Source organism: Vipera ursinii (genome assembly GCF_947247035.1).
Source record: "Vipera ursinii genome assembly, chromosome: 3".
Taxonomy (NCBI): Eukaryota; Metazoa; Chordata; class Lepidosauria; order Squamata; family Viperidae; genus Vipera; species Vipera ursinii.
In genome coordinates, this window is record NC_139516.1 from 175143568 (window position 1) to 175163834 (window position 20267).

The 20267-nt window shown below is 36.2% G+C and overlaps 1 protein-coding gene across 4 annotated transcripts in view; it reads right to left on the minus strand.

The window, feature by feature from the left end:
* Window positions 1-17340, minus strand: part of NSMAF (neutral sphingomyelinase activation associated factor) — a 45833-nt gene extending 28493 nt beyond the window's left edge. For 2 of the 4 annotated variants that reach the window (XM_083359806.1, XM_083359804.1), the window contains exons 1-14: window positions 17233-17334; window positions 11516-11605; window positions 11350-11428; window positions 11199-11263; window positions 11062-11098; window positions 9295-9345; window positions 8793-8864; window positions 7850-7897; window positions 7696-7748; window positions 6979-7108; window positions 5777-5848; window positions 5144-5252; window positions 1862-2038; window positions 545-624 (exon numbers count right to left, since the gene is read on the minus strand). In XM_083359806.1, the coding sequence (XP_083215932.1) occupies window positions 545-624; window positions 1862-2038; window positions 5144-5252; window positions 5777-5848; window positions 6979-7108; window positions 7696-7748; window positions 7850-7897; window positions 8793-8864; window positions 9295-9345; window positions 11062-11098; window positions 11199-11263; window positions 11350-11428; window positions 11516-11605; window positions 17233-17285 (1116 nt within the window). In that variant the 5' untranslated portion in view covers window positions 17286-17334. Of the gene's footprint in view, window positions 1-544; window positions 625-1861; window positions 2039-5143; window positions 5253-5776; window positions 5849-6978; window positions 7109-7695; window positions 7749-7849; window positions 7898-8792; window positions 8865-9294; window positions 9346-11061; window positions 11099-11198; window positions 11264-11349; window positions 11429-11515; window positions 11606-17232 lie in introns of all 4 variants that reach the window. The other 2 variants (XR_014492139.1, XM_083359805.1) reach the window with 2 other exon arrangements.
* Window positions 17341-20267: the final 2927 nt, after the last annotated feature.

Consider the following 20267-nt stretch of genomic DNA (forward strand, 5'->3'; position numbering starts at 1 on the left):
TTTTATTGACAGTCTAAGAAATCATAGTCCAACCTAAATATATCACTTATAAACTTTTGAGCTAAGATGCTTTTTACACCTAGATAATAGCCAATTATAATAGCCAAACCACAGACTTGAGAAAAACATTCTAAATGTTGCTGAACCACAAAAAATAGCAGCTTTGCTTAATACATGTGCAATGATGGAGGTGTGGGGAGTTTTAATTTAGGAACACCTGAAGGGCCACTATACCTCCAGTCCTTTTATTGCTTTCTCATTTTCTCTCACTACATCTCCTTGTACTCATATTTGGATACCTTTACCAAGTAATCACCTTCACATCCCACCAGAAATTAGACTCTCTCAAATATGTACAGATAAAGTAACATTCTTTAACAATTACTTCTAAAACCAGTTTTCTAGCAGTTTTGCATCTATCCTTTATAACAAATTGAAACATTTCACTAGAAAAAACTATACTTAAAATACAATAAACAAAAAAGTTGTTTTAACTAATTTACACACACACACAAATATACAAACAAGGTGTTTTTCTACATACCAGTAATCTTTCCAATCTTTCTTTATTTAGTGCACCTATAGGTTTACTAAGGTCACGAAATGTTTCGGGCTTTGTTAGATCTATAAAAAAAATGGAAATATATATTATATTATTAACAATGATATGACAACTTTATTTTCTAATGCGTATGGACAAAATTTAAGGTATCAAAGTTAATTAGGAGCTATACTTTAAAGCATAATTGTAATCCTTAGGAAGAATTTGGACTAATGTGTTTGAATATTTAGCTATAAAGCTAGAAGGGAATCAGGTTTACTGATTCCAATAATTTCAGTATAGTGAAAAAAACTTCACTGAACATTTTTGTTTTTTCAGATACCTGCGCTGTAGTTACTTTGGTGGAAAAGTAGACTTTTTTCATCCCTCAAATATATCATTTTATGGAAAAATTAGACCAATTCTCACTTCACAATCAAACCAGCAAGCATATATTTAGTGAATTGCACCCCATTTCCAGTTTTGTAATTAACTTCTTATACCCAAAAGACAAATACTTCATGAACACAGGTTTTTTTCTCTCTATTTTATGTTTTAATATTTTAACATTTATTTTTATCTCATTCAGATTCTTCTTTAACTGATTTGAAAATAACCAATTTAAAAATAAAATATATGTTTTCTGGAAATGTATGTTTTCTATGCACAATTATCCATTTTAGGTTATTTTAGTTTTGCACGCTATTTTGGTAAGATATACATTTTTATGCTCTCTTCAAGTTGAAAATTCAAAGAAATTAGATTTTTGGATTTTAGATATCATGTAACTTTATTCAAAACTATACTGAAAAGGTACAATCAATCTTTTTTTAAAAAAAAAACATGCTAACAGCTCTTATTTAGTTCTTCTCTTAGATAAGCAGAAAACATATATGCAAACCACCCTTCCCAATCTATTCAAGACCCTTACTTTCTATGAATAACATATCAAAGTTAGTGCTTACAGTGCAAATTGTGGAACCTTAATTGAAATGGATTTTTGCAACATTGAATCTAAATTCACTAAATACTGAATCTCTTATCTTCCTGCCCCAGGTTGTTATGAATGTTTCCTGACTTGTATTTCCCCAAGGAGTCGTTTGAAAGTCTAAATGCAGCAAAGTAAGCAGCAGGCTGCGCAATTTTTTAAAACCAACTTTAAAAAACCAACTAAAAATGCTAACTGCTACTAAACACTATTCCATTTTGGAAACAGTAGTTTGAGAAAATGAACTGATAGCACAAGCCTCCAACTGCTCAGGGTACCTGGTCTGTATTGTCCCATTGGATTTACTTTGCTTGTCTCCAAAGAACTCTTACCTAGTTCTGAGCTAGAATAATCTGCTATGATCCATGGAAAGACAGGGTACTGGGAAAGATCATTGCAGCTCCGATCAGCCAGATTATTGAGATGAAGAAGGTACTGGTAGTTTGAGATATGCCCTCGTTGCCATTGTAACATGTAGCTCTCCGCAGTGTGCTCTGTAATATGATTTTCTAGAAAGATACAGAAAATGTGACAGAATGCAAATAAGAAATAAATGTAATTTGCAATTAAGGCTCTCCATGCATCATGCATCAGGCTGAATTTCTATCCAACAAAGCTTGTAGAGCCATCGTTCATCACTGATCAGATAAGGTAGATCACTCACCTGACAACAAGTATTCATGGATTTATGAGAAATGGGTAAAGCTGTACCCCACAAAATAATTACTGTATCTTGCCATCCCTATTCTGTGCATGTCTACTTGCTAATATAAAAATGAGCAATGATTAAAAGAAATCTTCCACTATTTTTTCTAAGTAATTGTTTTCTAAGCAGTTGTCTTCCATGGAAATTTCATGACAAAAAAGTTAACAATGAAAATCTTGGGATGGGTGATGATGGAGAAGATAATTTGCCTGTATTAAAATACACAAATTAATGTAATATGATGGGAATAAAATCAGTTATATTAACGATTTTGTTTAGCCCTTCTTTAAGGACTTTATCCTTCTTTATCCTGACCCTGCTCACATTTTGATGTGCTGCTTTTAATCCAGACTAGACTTGTCTTTTAGTATCCCACTGACCATGCTCATACCTCATTTGATTTTGGATTACACCATATATAGCTGCCCTCCTATCCTTCAACATCTTTTGTTGTAGTGTACTAAATATTCTGAGCTCAAGTTTTAGGTTTTTCATGTGTCTCAAGATTTATATTAAAGCCAATCCATTGTAAGGGCTATTTATACTTCTTGTTTCAAATGCTGTGTCAGGAATTAGTTTTGTGGCTTGGGTTGAATTATTAAATTTTTCCCCAGCAGTATTGATTTAAATCAGATCAAATGTTGGACAAAAGCAACAGCTCCTACAACTATGACAAAGCAATAAGAGCTGTTGTGGGCTTTGTTCAGCTTCTTCTTCTGCATAAATGAAGATTTCTCTGAACTTCATGCCTGCCTTCCTAGTAGATATGCTGCTGCCTTTTAAAAACAAATTTCCTGTGGGGGAGTTAGATTTCATGCAAATTAACTATAGGTGCTTTCATGTTCCACTTTTGTTTTTTAGGCAGATGGGTTGAGATTGAAAAAGATAGCCAAATACAAAGATTGTTATGTAGGAGAAAACATTACAGCCCTCTCTAAGTGGTTTACAGAGTCAGCATATTGACCCCAACAATCTGGGTCCTCATTTTACTGATCTCGGAAGGATCGAAGGCTAAGTCAACCTTGAGCTGGTCAGAATCAAATTGTTGAATTGCTGGCAGCCGGCAGTCAGCAGAAGTAGCCTGCAGTACTGCAGTCTAACCATTGTGCCATTATATTATAGTTATTATATAACAACAACAACAACAACAACAATAATAATAATAATAATAATAATAATAATAATAATAATAATAATAATAATAGTATAATAACTATAATAGTAACTATTATGATTCATTTGCTTCAGACAGATGTGTTGCTGGTACTGCTGAGTTATTCCAATGCTACTACATTTATGGTTTGACTTGGTTTGCTGAATTTTGTTATTAGCTTGTAAGAGATATGCAATTCAGTTCCAAGAAATTGATGAAAATGTGCCACCTGTTTCTTTTTAAATCAGCACGTTTTCCAAATATAGGTAGTTCTTGGATTATGACTATTTATTTACCAACCATTCAGTTACAAGGCACTGAATAAAGTGATTTATGACGAGTCCGTGCACTTACTACTGTCACAACATCGATGCGTTCATTTGATCGAAGTTTGGGAGTTTAGGAATTAGCGTTCATTTATTAAGGTTCAGTATCCTGGGGTCATGTGATTGCCAATTGTGAATTTCCAACAAGCAAAGGCAATGGAGGAAGCTAGATTCATTAACAACCTTGTGATTCATTTAACAACCATGATGATTCACTTACTGACCACAGCAAAAAGACTTGTAAAGTCAAGCATAATTGACTTAATTACCCCTTCGCTTAGCAATGTACATTTCAGTCCCAATTGCGGTCTTAAGTTGAGGACTACATATATCACATGGCAGCTCCATAAGGCAGCTGTGCAACTGCAGAAAAAAACTGGCTGGTCTAGAGAGTTGCACATTCTGAACCACCTTTTCTATATTACTTCTGAAGTGTTATACAGATCTAATGTTTGTTCTCTATCCATGCTCTTGTGCTAATGCTGGGCTTCCAAATTCACTTAAAATCCAGTTTTTACTGGTTTGTAAAGTCTTCAGCAGTAGTTTTCTAACAAAAACAAAATAAAAAATAGGCATAACATTCCAGCAAAAAAAATCATAATAGTTACTATTATAGTTACATAATAAGAACCATGGTGGCATAGTGGTTAGGATGTAGTATTGCAGGCTAACTCTGCTAACATTGACAGGAGTTCAATTCCTTCAATACTGACCAGCTCAGCGTTGACTCAGCCTTCCATCCTTCTCAGGTCAGTAAAAATGAGGACCCAGACTGTTGGGGCCAATATGCTGACTCTGTAAACTGCTTAGAGAGGACTAAGTATATAAGTCTAAGTGCTATTGCTATTGCTACTTTTTATGGGTCTATGCCTGGGATGATCACTATGACAAAGACAAGTAAATTCTGTTACTTGAAGTTTCAAGTGAGTTCGGCTGTTAATACACTGGGTTGTTAATACATTGGTTTGTTAATACATTCTGCCATAATTCTATCTGCCAATCTAAAAATTATTGGCCAAGAGTATTTTTTTATTTTTTTAAAAAAATACTAGGGAAAAAGCCATAGGTAACAATGGAAGCCTTAATCAAAATATCTTTGTTATTTGCCCCAAGTTGCAATATTTTTCTTGCTTATATTAAAGCTGCTCTTCTGATTATATAGACAGGGATATTATCAAATGACAACATATGGAAGATATAGAACTCTCCTTGCCTGATTGTCACCTTTCAATGGCTTTCTTCTGCTAATCCTACACAAATTTAAAGATGGTACTAAGAATCTGCTATTATCTCCACAAAATAAAAAAGAGCTCTTTTTCTAGGCAATACTTCCAATCTCCTATAAAAGCTAAATCTATACAAAAAGCTGAAGTTAGTCTGATTCCCAACCCCTACACATTATATTATTTATTAGAATTGTTGTTGAAACCTAAATAAGTTGACACGTAGAAATAGACATTATCTCGGTCCTCAGTGTTGTAGAATTTCAAATAGATGTCTGAACATAAATCATTTTCAGTGCAAAATACTTCCAGACCCTTGAAAATTAAAAAGAGATAAAAATAACATGTAATGAAGTTAACAAAATTACTGAATTATTCAGAATCCATATAGCAGATGTTAAGCATAGATATCTTATTCTTATTGTTTTCAAAATAGCAAAACTGATGTCTAGATTACTTTTATAGCATAAAAAGTCACTGCAATTAATTTATTTTTACTAGGCAAGCACTTGGTTAAATTATTGCATTTATCACTACCAAAATTCTTCCAAGATCAAAGCAATAACCTAGCTTTCCACAATGAGATGCACATTTGTTTATATAATATATGAATATATGATTATATAATGCATGAATCTGTTAAATGGTTTTCCATAAAGTAAGTTGCTAGGAAATTCAATCAAAATGTAATTTTGTATCAGTTGTGTGAAACAGGCTCCACTAAGTCCAGAAGGATTTTGTACTGTGTAAAACTTTTTCCCTCAGGAATTGAAATAGCTAAATTTAAACCCATGAAGCACATCTATGATACCAAGGATCAAAAGCAAGTATTATCTTACCAAAGGTGACAGGCTATGTCTTCTTTTATAGATGCGTCTGACACTACGCAGTGTCACTTGTACCACAGGTTTCTGTAAGGAAAGAATTGAAAAGATTACACATTTCTTCCAGTTTTACTCACGTGTTCCAGACAGAAGATGCATTTTCTCCTCTAGCACTTTACCAACAGTGAATTTCAATATTGCATCCAAGAAAAGACCATTTTGGAGGGTTGCTGGGATTTTTTTTGAACAGGATGGGTTAATTATGTTAATTTAGAGAGGCTACCTCTGTGACTGTTCAGTAATCTGTATGTGTTCTGGAAACAGCCAGCTATTTGTTATCCGAGGAAGCTAATTAAAAATTACCGTAAATTAACCTCTTCTCAATGTTAAGGACAGATTCACAGTATAGAAACTTTGTGTGATATTATTAAATGTACACGTGAGCAGAAGATACCATGGCTTCCCATAAGGAAATACATGAATCTACTTTCTAGTTCTACTTTCTAAATACATGAATCTACTTTCTAGTCAAAGAACCCTTTGCCTTTCTTAACTGAGATAGTTTGGTACCTTGACAACAGCTAGAAGCATTTAACTTATTGTATCAGAAAACCCAGATGGATGCCAATGGAAATCTGCATGCCAACAGAAATGCCAATGGAAATCTACATATGTAGAACATAGCATCCCAATTCTTGTGTTCTAGAATCATTAGTGTGTAACAGAATAGCCATTAAGGCCATTTTCCATCTATTAATTCATAGCATCTTCATGGCATCATTGAGCCTTAATGAAGTGATATAAGCCTGTCCTCTTTATTGCTACTTTGACACAACAATAGTTGGATGAATCCAGTGCTGTAAGTCACCAATTAGGAAATGACCCAACACTAGTTTTCCACCACTGATGGGGCAGTGTATTACTTGGCCAGTACTTGTATGTGTGCTTTAATTTTGTTACCTTTAATTATAACATGGATATTTCTAAAAAGCAGACTTAAGCTGAAACTAGTTTTCCTCAGCCTGGGGAAATATAGCATCTAGGGGAAATGACACGGTTGTTTCATTTGCATTAAAAGCAGAACTTATAGGAGACTAAACTGTATGATTTGATCCAAGGGCCAAATAAAGAACATATTCTATAAATGTGGAGAACATTTTGCTAGCACACTTATCAAGGTTTTAATAGCAGAAGTCTAGAAAATGCAAGTTACTCACAGGATATCCACTGAGAGGCTGGAAATACAGGTTTGCATCAGTGATGCATACGTGTCCTGGATTAGTTACCAATGGAGTGACCATTTCCGCTTTACATTCCATATGTAGCGTTTCAGAAATGTTCTGAAATCTATACAAATGACAGAGAATCCGTGTAAGCTTCTACTTATTCCTTATCAGAACATCAGTTTTCTATCACACCTTTACATGCGTTTTTAGAATATAATATTTATTACTTTACATATTTTATAACAACCAGTGTGAAATCTACTTTACATTATATTGTAAACACGTGAAATTTTTGCTGCTTAGCATATTAGGAGGTATAATCCACCTAAAAACTGAACACATTTGTAAAAGCATTTCAAGATAGCTAAGACCAATAACCAAGCTTTGCCAAGGAGAACATGATGAAAGAAAGATTTTTCCCCTTCTACATGAATGCAGAACAAAACATGAACCAACAAAGGGTGTCTCCAAGCATATTTTACACTTCTTTGGTTATCATTATTTTGTCACAGAAATAAGCGATTCAAAAATTCAGAATTCATCAGAGTAAGAAAAACATATATAAATAGAGAAAATATTGTAAATCGATGTTAGGCAAAAAATAGATTCCTATTGCTGATCTACTCTTTGCTTTTCATATTTACGTAAGCATGTTAATTTCTTTTTAGAAACTAAGATGAGAAGTTTCCTGAATCAACATAAACATACCTGTTCTTATCAAATGATGTTCTGGCCAAACGTGACTGTAGAATAGCAGTTATCTGATTTAAAATAATAACAATAATCAGCTTTACATTTTTAATACAAATAAGATTGTCACAATTTTCCCTTCATTAATACTGCATCTCTGCTACATATTTACCATAGCAGCCTGGTCCCCTAGTTTGTCCAGGTGCGATGCTCTGTATAACTGTGAAAAAACAGAAGCAATCAAATGAAATTTAGATGTTTTCCCAGATATAAGGGATTTGAAGACCATAGATAAAGGCAAGACTTCTGTCAGAATTACCCACTTTCAATTACATCCATTTTCATCTACAGACTTGCATCACAACAGACATATATAATCATAAATCATAAATCAAGAGCCACAATTCATGGCTTTAGGGCCACATATACCCCTCAGGAACCCCTTTTTATATCATCAAGAGCCCCCCCAATAATAACTGCTGAAAACTATTAGCCTATGTAATAACCACTTTGAAATGATAAAAACTTAAGAACTGTAGCAAAAGCCCCCAAAGAGTCTCATGCATTCACTGAGAGGTCATTTCTTGATATAGATTCTTAACTAATTTAACTTTACCAAGATTTTTATACATCCATCTATATGCATGCATTCATAAGAATTCTGCCCTAATCGGTACTATTCTCAACAGTAATGTTTCCCTTGATTCAAGTTTGACTCTGGTGCTTACACAGATGCATTCATGTAGATTCCTTGGCAGAGCAAGAAATTTACCCATGTAAATACAAATCAGATCACATTCTTGCTTAGTCTTTTCAAAATCACTTAAAGTTGGCTAGGTGCTGCTACTAGTTCATGATTAGTAAGCACAGATTTTCTAAGCAGAGATAAACCCATTACTGTTACAAATGGAAAAAAAACAACAACAATATAAACTTCTCCTTTGTTTGATTGCCTGGAACTGTGACTCTATAAATGTCTATTAATTTTCAACAGCATTTGCACCAGAGATTGCTCTATGGCAGGCATGTCAAACTCGCGATGTCACGTGACATCGCACAATGTATCACATAAATCACATGCTATAGGCAGTAACAAAACCAACATCTATTCATACTTGGTGAAGTGTTTGTGTGACATCTCCGACTTTTCCAGCAACATCCAGTTCAAATACATATTTAGTTTCACCCTAACAAAAAGAGATAATTAAAATTATATTACAACCCACTGTAGTTAAACCCCACACAACCTCTTCAAACTAGGAAAGGGTCTAGTCTGGTATCTGTATTCTATCCAAACTAATTCTAGATTTAATCCCTGTTAGTTCTGATACTCTAACCTAGCTGCTATATTGTATCTCCAGTTTCTTATTACTCTTTTTCTTGTTTATGACATTTGGCAAATCAAACATAGTTTGTAAACTTCACCTATTTAACAGTTCATATCCTAGACTATTAAAAGGCACTTTAATACTTTTACATTAAAAACAAGAATATGTTTAAATACTAACACACACAGTTATTTTTCAAAAAATGATATATATTTTTCCAGAGACAAAGCATATAATTACGTAACATTTGGTTGTTGTTTTTTTGAATGGAAGAAAAATATATACTTACTCTTTTGGCTTTAAAGGGTGCAATGATATTTTGTTCTTTAGTGAGAAAAGCCTTCAGAAAAGGAAACTTGTTTAGTATTTATTTCTGTAATATATTGTAGCTATTAGATATTATCAGAAGTGCAGGGAAGCTTATAAAGTATGAATATATGAATAGTAACTGTTCAGAAAGTTCCTCTTCAGATCATGTTCCTAACCTTTTCTTTTCATTTTAAATGAAAATTACATTTTAATTTTAAAATAGTTTTTTTACATAAAACAAAACCAAATTGTAGGCTAATATTTCACTGTGAACCTAGTTTAACTTTGTCTTTATTGAAAAGTTAAACATTTCCCTATAGTTAATGTCATTGTCAGACACAAATCCTGATGACTTTATAGACAAACATCCTCTATTTTGATGTTTCTCTAGTGAAGTGTTTCTCAAACTTGGCAACTCTAAGATGTGTGGACTTCAACTCCCAGAATTCCCCAGCCAGCCATTCACCATACATAGTGGCAAATCACAGTTATTATTCTGACATTCAAATGATATTCCTGATCCTTTTATCTTCTCCATTGCCTTCCCTTTTTTTCATTTCCTCCAATCATGCCAAGCAGTTATTTTTTCTAGTCCATCATCTGCAGTTTTTGCTTATTAATCACTGCCTCACTACCTTTTTTCTTCAGGACTAATTGATTGGTTCTTCTTTTAGCCCATGATACTCTTAATAACCCTAATCAAAGCTGCAGTTAAAAGTTATCCATCAATGTCCAACTTTCTCATCCATACAGTATCACTAGTAAATCCACTGCTTTAACTATTCTGATCTTGATAGAAGAGAATATTTGATATTCTGACACATTCTGATCTTTGTTGTCATAGAACTACTCTTTGGCTTCATGATCTTATCTGAGCTTCCTGTTGCTTCCCTTTTTAGTATTATTTTACTTCTTACGTGCTAAGCATGCAGCTAATCTATTCCTGAGTGAAGAAAATAAAAATATCTTCTTCCCCGTTGCCTATGAACTTATTAAGCATGCAGACTGATGTTATCCTTTATCCATTTTATATCCATTATCCATTTGCTATCAGATCTCTTGTTCTTTTCTTAATACCATGTTACTTTTCTCTGTATAATTCTGCTTTGAAGAACTTAAAACAAATATTTGCTTGTGCAAAGGTTTATGATAAAAATATTTTGCCTCCCTGAGCTAATGAGTCTGGGGCACAGCAAAAGCTTTGCTGTTCAAAGTTGAGAAGTTTTTTCTGACAGGGTTGTGTGAATCTACATTTTTGAGGCAAACCGGTTTTATTCAGTCTGGCAGTGTTCAATCAGGGGTGCTTATCTTATGATATTCATGATTTATGTCCCACTGTAGCACTATTGTTCAAATGGCAGAGCTAAAGTCAAAGTCACCTATTGTTACACTACATAACCTCACTGACCTTCCTTATGTATTATTATGCTTATTATTTGACAAATCTCTTATATCCCTTAAGTTTATACAACAGAAATCTGATTTTATTATCTTTCCAGTGTTAACCAATATATCATCATCAAGCATTGCTTCTGGAGTAATTTTTCGGTATGAATTATGATGAAAGTTTCAAAACTGTCTTGAGCTAAATACAAATTTGATAACAAATGGAATTTGGTGTGAATTAAAAGCCTTTTCAGAGATTAAGGCAAAACTCTAAAAAAAATTAACAGGAATTTGCATTTTAATTTAAAAATGACATTTAAAAAGCTGTAAACAAGGACTTTTTAGATTATCCATTACTTACTTGACTAGATAAAATAGTGATCTGCCCAGAAGTACCACTAAAACACAGATTTGGGGAAAAAGAAAATAATTATCACACTATTCAGTTATATTGATATTAAACAATTAAGTGTTTAACAGATCTTTAAAAGCATTTACCCTGAGAAGGAATAATTCCCACTATCTTCTGGTGCTTCAATTTTAACACAATCTCTCAAAGGAATCTACGTGAATTTACAGGGAAAAAAATCATTTGAGTTTGATGTTAAAACCAAGTAAAATTCTTGGCATTACTTACTAATCTACTCACCTTAATAATGGGGTGGCTTATTTCATCGGGCTCAAATATCACTGATTTTGAGCAGATTTTAAATGATCCTTTAATTTTCCTAAGCATTAGAAGACATTAGAAAGTTATTGCAGAATTTTGATGCAGCACAATATTCATGTTTTCTCTTTTATCAAGAGTGTAATACCTTATTCCCTTGCCATCTTTCTTTAAAATGTAATTAGCTGTATGTTGTTCAAAGTAGTATTCTTCCAGATTAAGGAGTAGTAAGGAAAATCTAAAAGTAAATAATAAAAAAATGTGTTAATGGAACTCAGCTGTGCTTTGCTACTAATACGCATTACAAATGGCCCTCGATTTATCACCAGACACTTAGCGACTGTTCAAAGTTATGAAGGACCTAACCTCAGATCTACTTATGGCCCAATTCAGCAGTTGTCTGCTCTGCGAGTCAAATGGCTAAATTTCAGCCCTTGGTGACTGGGCCATCTTTACAGCTGTTTGCAGCATCTCACAATCACGTGACCACATTTTATAACAATTTTGCTGAAAACCGGCATTTACTTCTGATTTGTGGCAAAACGTTACCCATAGCAAACCACTAGTTCACTTAATAGCTGTGGCATTTGCTTAATTACTTCAGCTGCCACTCAACTGTGACATTTGCTTAATGATCACCACCACAGAAAAGGGCAGTAATTTTACAATTGTCATGACTTACAGCCATGATGGGCAGGCTAGATGTGTTCCAAAGAAGGTAGCTTCTGGCTAAAAGGTAAAGAACGTTTCCTAAAAAGCAGGGTGGATTTTTAGGAAACGTGATTTAAATCACTAGTAAAAAGGCTTGATTTAAATCAACTCAATTTAAATCATAATTTTTAAAGAGCAACTGTCATTTCTGTCCTGCAGCAGCTCCTCCTCTGACCTGCTGTTGACTCACCGACAGTCCCATTCACTTTAATGGGATGGTTGGTGATGCGGCAGTGACACAACAAGCCAAGGGACGTGGCAGGCAACAGATGAGTGGATGCCCGCTAACAGGCACTGCCATGATGGATCTGAAATGAAAGGTGCTCTTTAAAAGTAAGGACTCATTCTTGCTGGTAGTTAGAATCGTTAATATTATTATTTGCAAACAAAACAAAGGTTTCCTATTTAGAATAATAAGCTGTCAGGTTAGTAAAACAGTGATATCAGAACCAATTTTAGGTTAATAGGTCACACATAGTTGGAGAACTACTCATTCTTTTAATTAAACACTTAGAGACTGGCATTTCTCTTCAAACAATCATACAGTTTGTAGTGTACATAGATTTGTAAAACAATGGGATAAAGGACTATTCCTGAACTTTATGATTTATCCTATGGTTACTGTGAAATTGTGTGAATGCATCAATGCAGTGCATGTTATATCCTCTTGCAGAGCTTGGATTCATTCAATGAGTTTACCAAAAAATGTAAATATTGCAGAATATACAGCATCATGCTACATAACTAAGCTCCATTTCATGCTGAATAAATTAAATTATTAATGTATCTTAAATAGAAAATTATCTTTAGATAGTTTTTTACTTCAAAAGCATTTTATTAAAATTAATTTGATAAAAATAAAAAAAATCCAATTTAAATAAAAAAATCCAATTTTATATTTTTTTTAAAAAGTCATTATTATCCACCCTGCCTAAAAGTAAAAGTAATTTGGCAGTGGAAACAATTAGACATGGAAGTGAAAGTCATCACTGATGTGTTTAAGCAGGGGTCTCCAGACTTGTCTGCTTTAAGACTTGTAGACTTCAATTCTCAGAATTCCACAGCCAGGAGTTGAAGTCCACAAGTCTTAAAGCAGAGAAGTTTGAAGACCCCTGTATTTAAGTAACCACATGTTGGAAGTGCTTTAGTTTCAGATCAGAAAGCAAATCTGATAACTAAGGATATCTGGTACACACAACAGAATATTTTGTTTGCAATCCAAGGGGAAGAACTTGGATGATCTTTTTTATGTATATATTTATTATGTTTTATCAATAGGAATAAAATATAAAACAGAAAAACAAAACAGAAAAGAAACATACATCCAACAGTAATAACAAAAAATGTCTAATGTTGGAAAATTTTGGATGATCGTAACAAAAGTATCTCTTTAAGAAAAAAAACAAAAACATTTTTATAACATCAATAAGTAATAATGAAGCAGAATCTTTTAAAAAATTCCAGCTAATTACTAACCCAGCCTAAAAGATAATTAAGAAACTTTATTTTCACTAGTGGTTTATTCTTCAAGGAGTATTGACTTCCACTGTCCTGTTCTGTTTTTATCCAATAAAAAATGGAAACAAGTCTACATTGTTTTTGAAGGATGCAGTTCCTATGAACTGCTAAGAGAGGATTTCATGCAGGATTTCACATAGTAAATATAAATATTTGGAATGTTACATAGTAATCAGTATGTACTTTTAAATAAAATATCTTAACATGTGACCCCATCACAAAGATCCTTCCCAGGCAAGATAGATCCTGAATGTCATGTGTTACAGGGAACTTTCCCCAGCTTTTTTCTTTTTACTCAGAGTCTTCATGGAAGAGAGAAAATAGCAAGAGCACAATAAGACTACTATTTTTGAACTTGTAGAGGTTGGGCTTCATTACCAATGAAACTTGAAACATTAAGTAAATTGTTAGAGCTCAGCTTTAATGGTACAGCAGTAATTACTATACTGCCTAACACCATAATTTTTCCAAGTAGTTTGATACAAACTTGCTAATCTACACAATCTTCCCTTTTAGAATATTGATGAGTAAATTATCATAAAAGAAATCCCAATTTCAAAAATCTGCACAAATATCACAGCATGGATACTGATTTGTAATGGATATAGCAACACTCTTCCAAAGAGGGTTGGTGAATTAATAGATTTACCTTAGCATAAGATTTCACACCCAGAGCCTAACCTTCAAACAATATGTACAGATGATTAACACATTAAAAAACTGTGCACTAAAATTCTAACTTATATTTATTGATTGGAATATCCACAACAATCTAACAAGAATATCTGAAAATGTGCTATCACGGAATAATAAGAAAAGAACATTGCAAAGGGTCTGTTTTTTCCAGTTATAGGCCTGATAACCTAGATCAGGGGTGTCAAACTCAATTTCATTGAGGGCCGCATCAGCATTGCGGTTGCTCTCAAGGGGCCGGGTGGGTGTGGCCTGGGTGGGGCATGGCCTACTAGGTGGGCATGGCTAGAGTGCTAGAGTGGGTGTGGCCTACTGGGTGGGCGTGGCCAGCTCTACATCGTTGGCATCAAGGGTGCCTATGGGGGCCTGGGCAGGAGTGGGACAGATCTGAGGGTCTCTGGCAGGAGGAGGGTCTCTGGGCCAGGGCCAAGGCAGTGGGGGCTGTTCCCTCACTGTTTCCAGGATGGCTTTACAGGCCACATGAAACCACTTCGCGGGCCGGATCCGACCCCCGGGCCTTGTGTTTGACATGTCTGACCTAGACGCTTGCATCAAGCTACTTTTGGAAGGTAAAAGCCTCCATGATACCTCTTCTAGACAGGCCATACATCAACCCCCTTCTCTATCTATTCCACAGGCAGACTCCTATGACCCACATATAAAATCACTTAAACCTTTTCACCCTATGTAGGATGAAAAAGAAGTATCCCCAGGAAGCCCTCCGATACCAGCAAATCAGTCAGGAAGCAAGATCCCTCAAAGATACAGAAATCTTCTAATCACAATACTTCTCCCCTATACCAGTTCCCAACCAAAGACCCCACATAAAATTCCACACCTAGAAAAGATCAACACATCCTGGAGGGGAAAAGATAACTTTCTCCACCAGACTTTGCAGATCTCCAGGGCAAAGAGACCTCAATTAACACATGTACACACTTCACAATCAAAGCCCATTATTGCTATAAATATTACTACTCTCAGTATTCTGATTTTGTAGCTACTTTGAGAGCTGAATCATTTGATTTGCTGTCAATTAGATTCTACCTCCACTTCAAGGTGGTATCCTATGCTTATTTACCTGGCTGCAGAACAGAATTTTCTTCTAGCACCACAATATCAAAAATTCTTGCAATGCACGCAGTGACATCATAAATGGAAATCCAGTCCTTTTGTACTTGTGTCCCCTAAGTCAGATGCTAATACATCAGTTTTGCCATTTGTACTATGATTTTGAGATATGTTTTCCCACTTGCACCCCTTACCATCTCACTCGCATGAATGCCTAAGCTGATGGTTGACTGCGTGTCAGACAAATTAGCTTTAAGATCTATCATGGTGCTCTGTGGTCTCATGACTATATTTTGTGATTATTTTTGGTCTGTTTCTGGCAAAAAAAATGCCCATTCAAATGAATGTGGTTCAGTTAATGACCATGGCATTCATTTAAGAACCACTATGGAAAAGGCCAGAAAATTACTTCTGGTCACTAGGTGCCTCAACTTATTATGACTGTAATTTTGGGCTCAACTGCGATCATAAGATGAGAACGATCTATAGATAACGTTAACTGCTTAAGGATGTTGACATAACTACTTGGCATGGGAATTAACTTTAGTTTCCTTATTTTTAATCTGGGAGAATGGTGATGAATAAAATCAACTTTGTATAATTTTAGGGATAAAATAAGGAAATTTTCACATAACCTTTCATACGGGTTAGAGAAAGTAGATCTGAAGTAGTATGATTCATTTTCTTTTCTGCATAAACCTTACTATTTGGGTCTGGTACATGAGCTATGGATAGTCAAATTATTTAATTTTTGAAAAGCATTTATTTTTAAACATTTTCAAACTTGTTCAGAATTTATAGAATGTGATTATTCTTTGTTTTTTCTTGCCTCTGTCAAAAAAATCCTGTCTAGAAGGGTTTATTCTGAATGTATAGAAATACACTACAATAACGAGAAAAAGATACTACATAAAACACTACGTAACATTCATTATTCCAAAATCAGTTCTAGGACAAAACTGAGGAGATTGATGTATAGAAACTAAAGTTGCAAAGTTAAACTATTTTCTATTCATTGGTTAAGCTGCACTACCCACAAACATGAATTAAGACGTCCACCCTTTAGCTTAGTAGTGCTATCGCCTTCAGAACCATCCAGCAAATTGCTTTGATAAACCGTAATTTGTTTAATTAAAGGCCCGTGTGGCACGCAATGCAATAGTAGTCTTGTTGGCTACACCAAAGCAGTGCAAAACGTGAAGCATGTTTTTACGATTTTATCCGGAGGGAAACGATATTATTGAACGAATCAATGTTTCAACATCTCGTGAAATTCACGTACACCGTCCTACGCCCCAATTGCCGTGTTTTAGAATTGGAGCCTTTGTAGCTTTAAGAGGAGGGACAACTACGTGCATACACTGCAGTGTCCCAAGACAACAGTTCCCCACGCCACTTCCGTAATGCAAGATTATGACTCGCAATAGGGCGCACCGGGACGGCGCTAGGAAGGTTGACGATACCGTATGCTAGTTTTAAGCAAAAGGAACAACAACACAGACACACACACACACACACACACACACACACACACACACACACACACAAACATTAGGAGTCCCTTCTTTCACGCCCCCACGCCCCCCAAATCGTTCCCGGTTCTCTCGCTTCTTTGCACACAATTAACAAGAGCGATTTCGTGCCTTCTGGGGACGGGTTCCCCTCCCTGCTCCCCCAACCGCTTGAGAGCCGCTGGGTACTTTCAATTTTCTCCGGATCGGAGCGCACTTCAACAGCAGCGGCGCTACCGCTGGAAGAGGGGCGGCGTTCAGAGCGGCCCAGCTCCTGAGCGTTTGCTCCTTCGCTGACATTGCCGCCGCCTTCCCTTGGAGGAACTGGGTGCGCGGCACTAATCCAGGGCCCTTCACCCACCTTTCTTTGGAGTAGAACTCCGGCTCCTGCCGTCTCTTCCGAATGAAGGCCATGGAGCTGAGCCGACCCTCCTTCCGCAGCGCCTCTCTTTTGCACCAGGAACTTGCCGAGAGGCAGAAACTTCATTCGCCGCTAGGGGCCCAGCAGCAGACGGCCCTCGCCGGCCATTTATACCGCCGCAGGAGCGTCGGCTCTGCTGTCTCGGCTGGTTTTCGGGCCGGCTTTCGTTTCTGCAAACTTGCCTTGTGGCAGGCATGTGCGCTTGCCTTTGGGAGATCGGGATTTCCCTGCCGATTATGGCCTTTGACGGTTTCTTCTTGCCCTCTTCCCCTCACAGTAGATTTTCTGGGGTAAAAAATGTGCAAGATCAAGAGCCACCTCGGTTCAGTGTGCCTGCACACCCGAGTGGGGTGTAATAATGATTTATGTTGTAGTTGATGTCGCCCCCCTTCCCTCCGCAAACAGGCAGCTTTCGAAAGGCTTGAATTACAACTCGTATTTGTGGAAGTTGTCATCCGGTACATCTGGAGGAAAATCGGTTTGGAAAAGGCAAACTCAAGAAAGGGCAAAAAAAAAAAGTTGCTGTGCTTTTTCCCCCCTCTGCCTTTTCTTTCTCCCCCACCTGCTCTGTTCGTGAACAGATGTTAGAGCAGCTGGAATTGAGCCATGATCATCTTAGCACGCATTTGAAAGGATATAGGCAAATGAAGTGTAGTGATTAAAAATTAAACCTGGGAGTGAGGAGACCCAGGTTCCAGTCCATCATTAGCCATAAGAGATGAGTTTGCGGTTGAGCTGGAAGAAAAACAGGATATAAATCTGATGAAAAAAATGATAGTAGTTGTTCCTGTTGGCTCTGTATCAGATATTTGCAGCCTAAGAAGATTTTTAATTCACCATTTGATCTGTACAGGATGCTCTAGAAGAATGAGCAAGGAGCAGTGTCAACTTTGCTATCTGACCTCTGAAAAGTGTTTGTTTCAAGAAGGTGTGACACTATTCTCATCTCTGACTCTAACATTTGTAATGCATATTTATGTTTAACTGAAAGCTTTCACTTATAAACAGAGGAAAGGTGCATTGCCCCAGTTGGATGTCAGCCTTTTAGAATTGTTAAGGCTGGAAGGGATCTTGGAGGTGAGCTAGTCCAATCTTCATCCAAAACAGGGGTCCTTATTCCATCCTGGACAAATGATTGTCCAATCTTTTCTTGAAAACCTCCAACAATGAACTATCTACAACTTCTGGAGGCAAGCAGTTCTACTGATTAATTATTCTCACTGCCCTAAACGAAGTTTCTACTTTAGTTCCATGTTGGATTTCCCTCTGACTGGCTTCTGCCCATTACTTCTTGTCCTGTCCTCAGGTGCTTTGGAGATAAATCAACCCGTCCTCCCCATGACAGCCCTTCAAGTATTGGAAGGCAGCTATCATGTCTCATCTAAGCCTTCTCTTTGTAAGGTTCAACATACTAGTTTCTTTAGACATTTCTCATATTAGTTTAACCTGCAGACCTTTTTACTGTTCTCTGCTCTCTAGAGCCCCAGCATCTTTTTTTGTATCATGGCCAGAACTGAACACAATATTCCAAGTGTGGCCTCACTAGTGCAGTATAAAGAACAGTACTATCACTTCTTGTGATCTTGATGCTATCCCTCTGTTGATGCAGTCTAGTAGTGTATTGGCTCTTGGGCAGCTGCAGTACACTGCTGGCTCATACTTAAGTGGTGGTCCACCAGGACACCTAGATCTTTCTGAAACATTACTATTGAGCCAGGTACTGCCTATTCTATACCTGTGCATTTGGTTTTCCTCCCAAGTAAGTGCAGGATCTTACTTTTCTCACCACTGAACTGTATCTTGTTTAATTGGACTAGTGCTCAAGTTGTCAAGATCCTTCTGAATCGTGAGTCTATTTTCCAAGTGTTAGCAATTCCCCCCAGCTTGGTGACATCTGTAAATTTAAACACCCCTTCAGTCTCCTCATCTAGGTCATTTATGAAGTTGTTGAAGAGCTCTGGGCCCAAAACAGAACCTTGAGGTACTCTATTGCAGTGTTTTTCAACCACTGTTCCGCGGCACACTAGTGTGCCGCGAGATGTTGCCTGGTGTGCCGTGGGAAAAATTGAAAAGTAATTATAAAATACTTTCTTTGTGTTTATTTGATTCCTATTCAAGAGAATTACTTTATATATAGTCAATATAGGCACAGAGTTAAATTTTTTAACATTTTCTAATGGTGGAGTGCCTCGTGATTTTTTTCATGAAACAAGTGTGCCTTTGCCCAAAAAAGTTTGAAAAACACTGCTCTATTGCATGTAGTTCCACTGCAGTTGGTCAGCCAACTGCAAATTCATCTGGTCATGGTACTGTCTGTGCCACATTGTTCTATCTTACCAAGAAATAGGCTGTGGTCTACTTTATCAAATGTCATATTAAAGTAAGCATACTACATCCACAGCATTTTCTTTGTCTATTAATTTAGTCACTTTATCAAAGAAGGCAATTAAAAATCCTTTTTCCAGTGCTGCTAGTTGCTATTTCTTACTGCATCTTAGCCTACAGCAGGAATAGGGGTATGGCGAACATTTCAGATGGGACCCTTCCTAATTTTTTGGGTGAAGGGTGAGAGATGTACTTTCAGACTGGAAAGATTCTGTTAATGCAACTTTACAATAAAGATGCAGTTAGTTCATCTGGGTATGCTTCCTGTCTGCACTACCTCACAAGGCTGGCACTGGTGTTACAAGTCTGAAAGTAAATTTCTTCCATATCATCAGGGAAGAGGAAACTCCCATGGGGCGGTTCTGTTTTTATTTCCTGGGGTTGGTAGAAAATTGATTCTTTCCTTGGGTGATGCTATCTTTAAGGTTTGGCTTTTGATTTTTTTATTGTGTTTTTTGCAACACTTTCAAGGCAGTGTTGACTCCTTGCAACTTTCTAGACTGGTCCCTGCAGTTTTCTTGATGAGTTTTTGCCATCTGAAGTAGATGGAAAGGGGTGATCTCAAAATTTTGAATATAAATAAATATCAC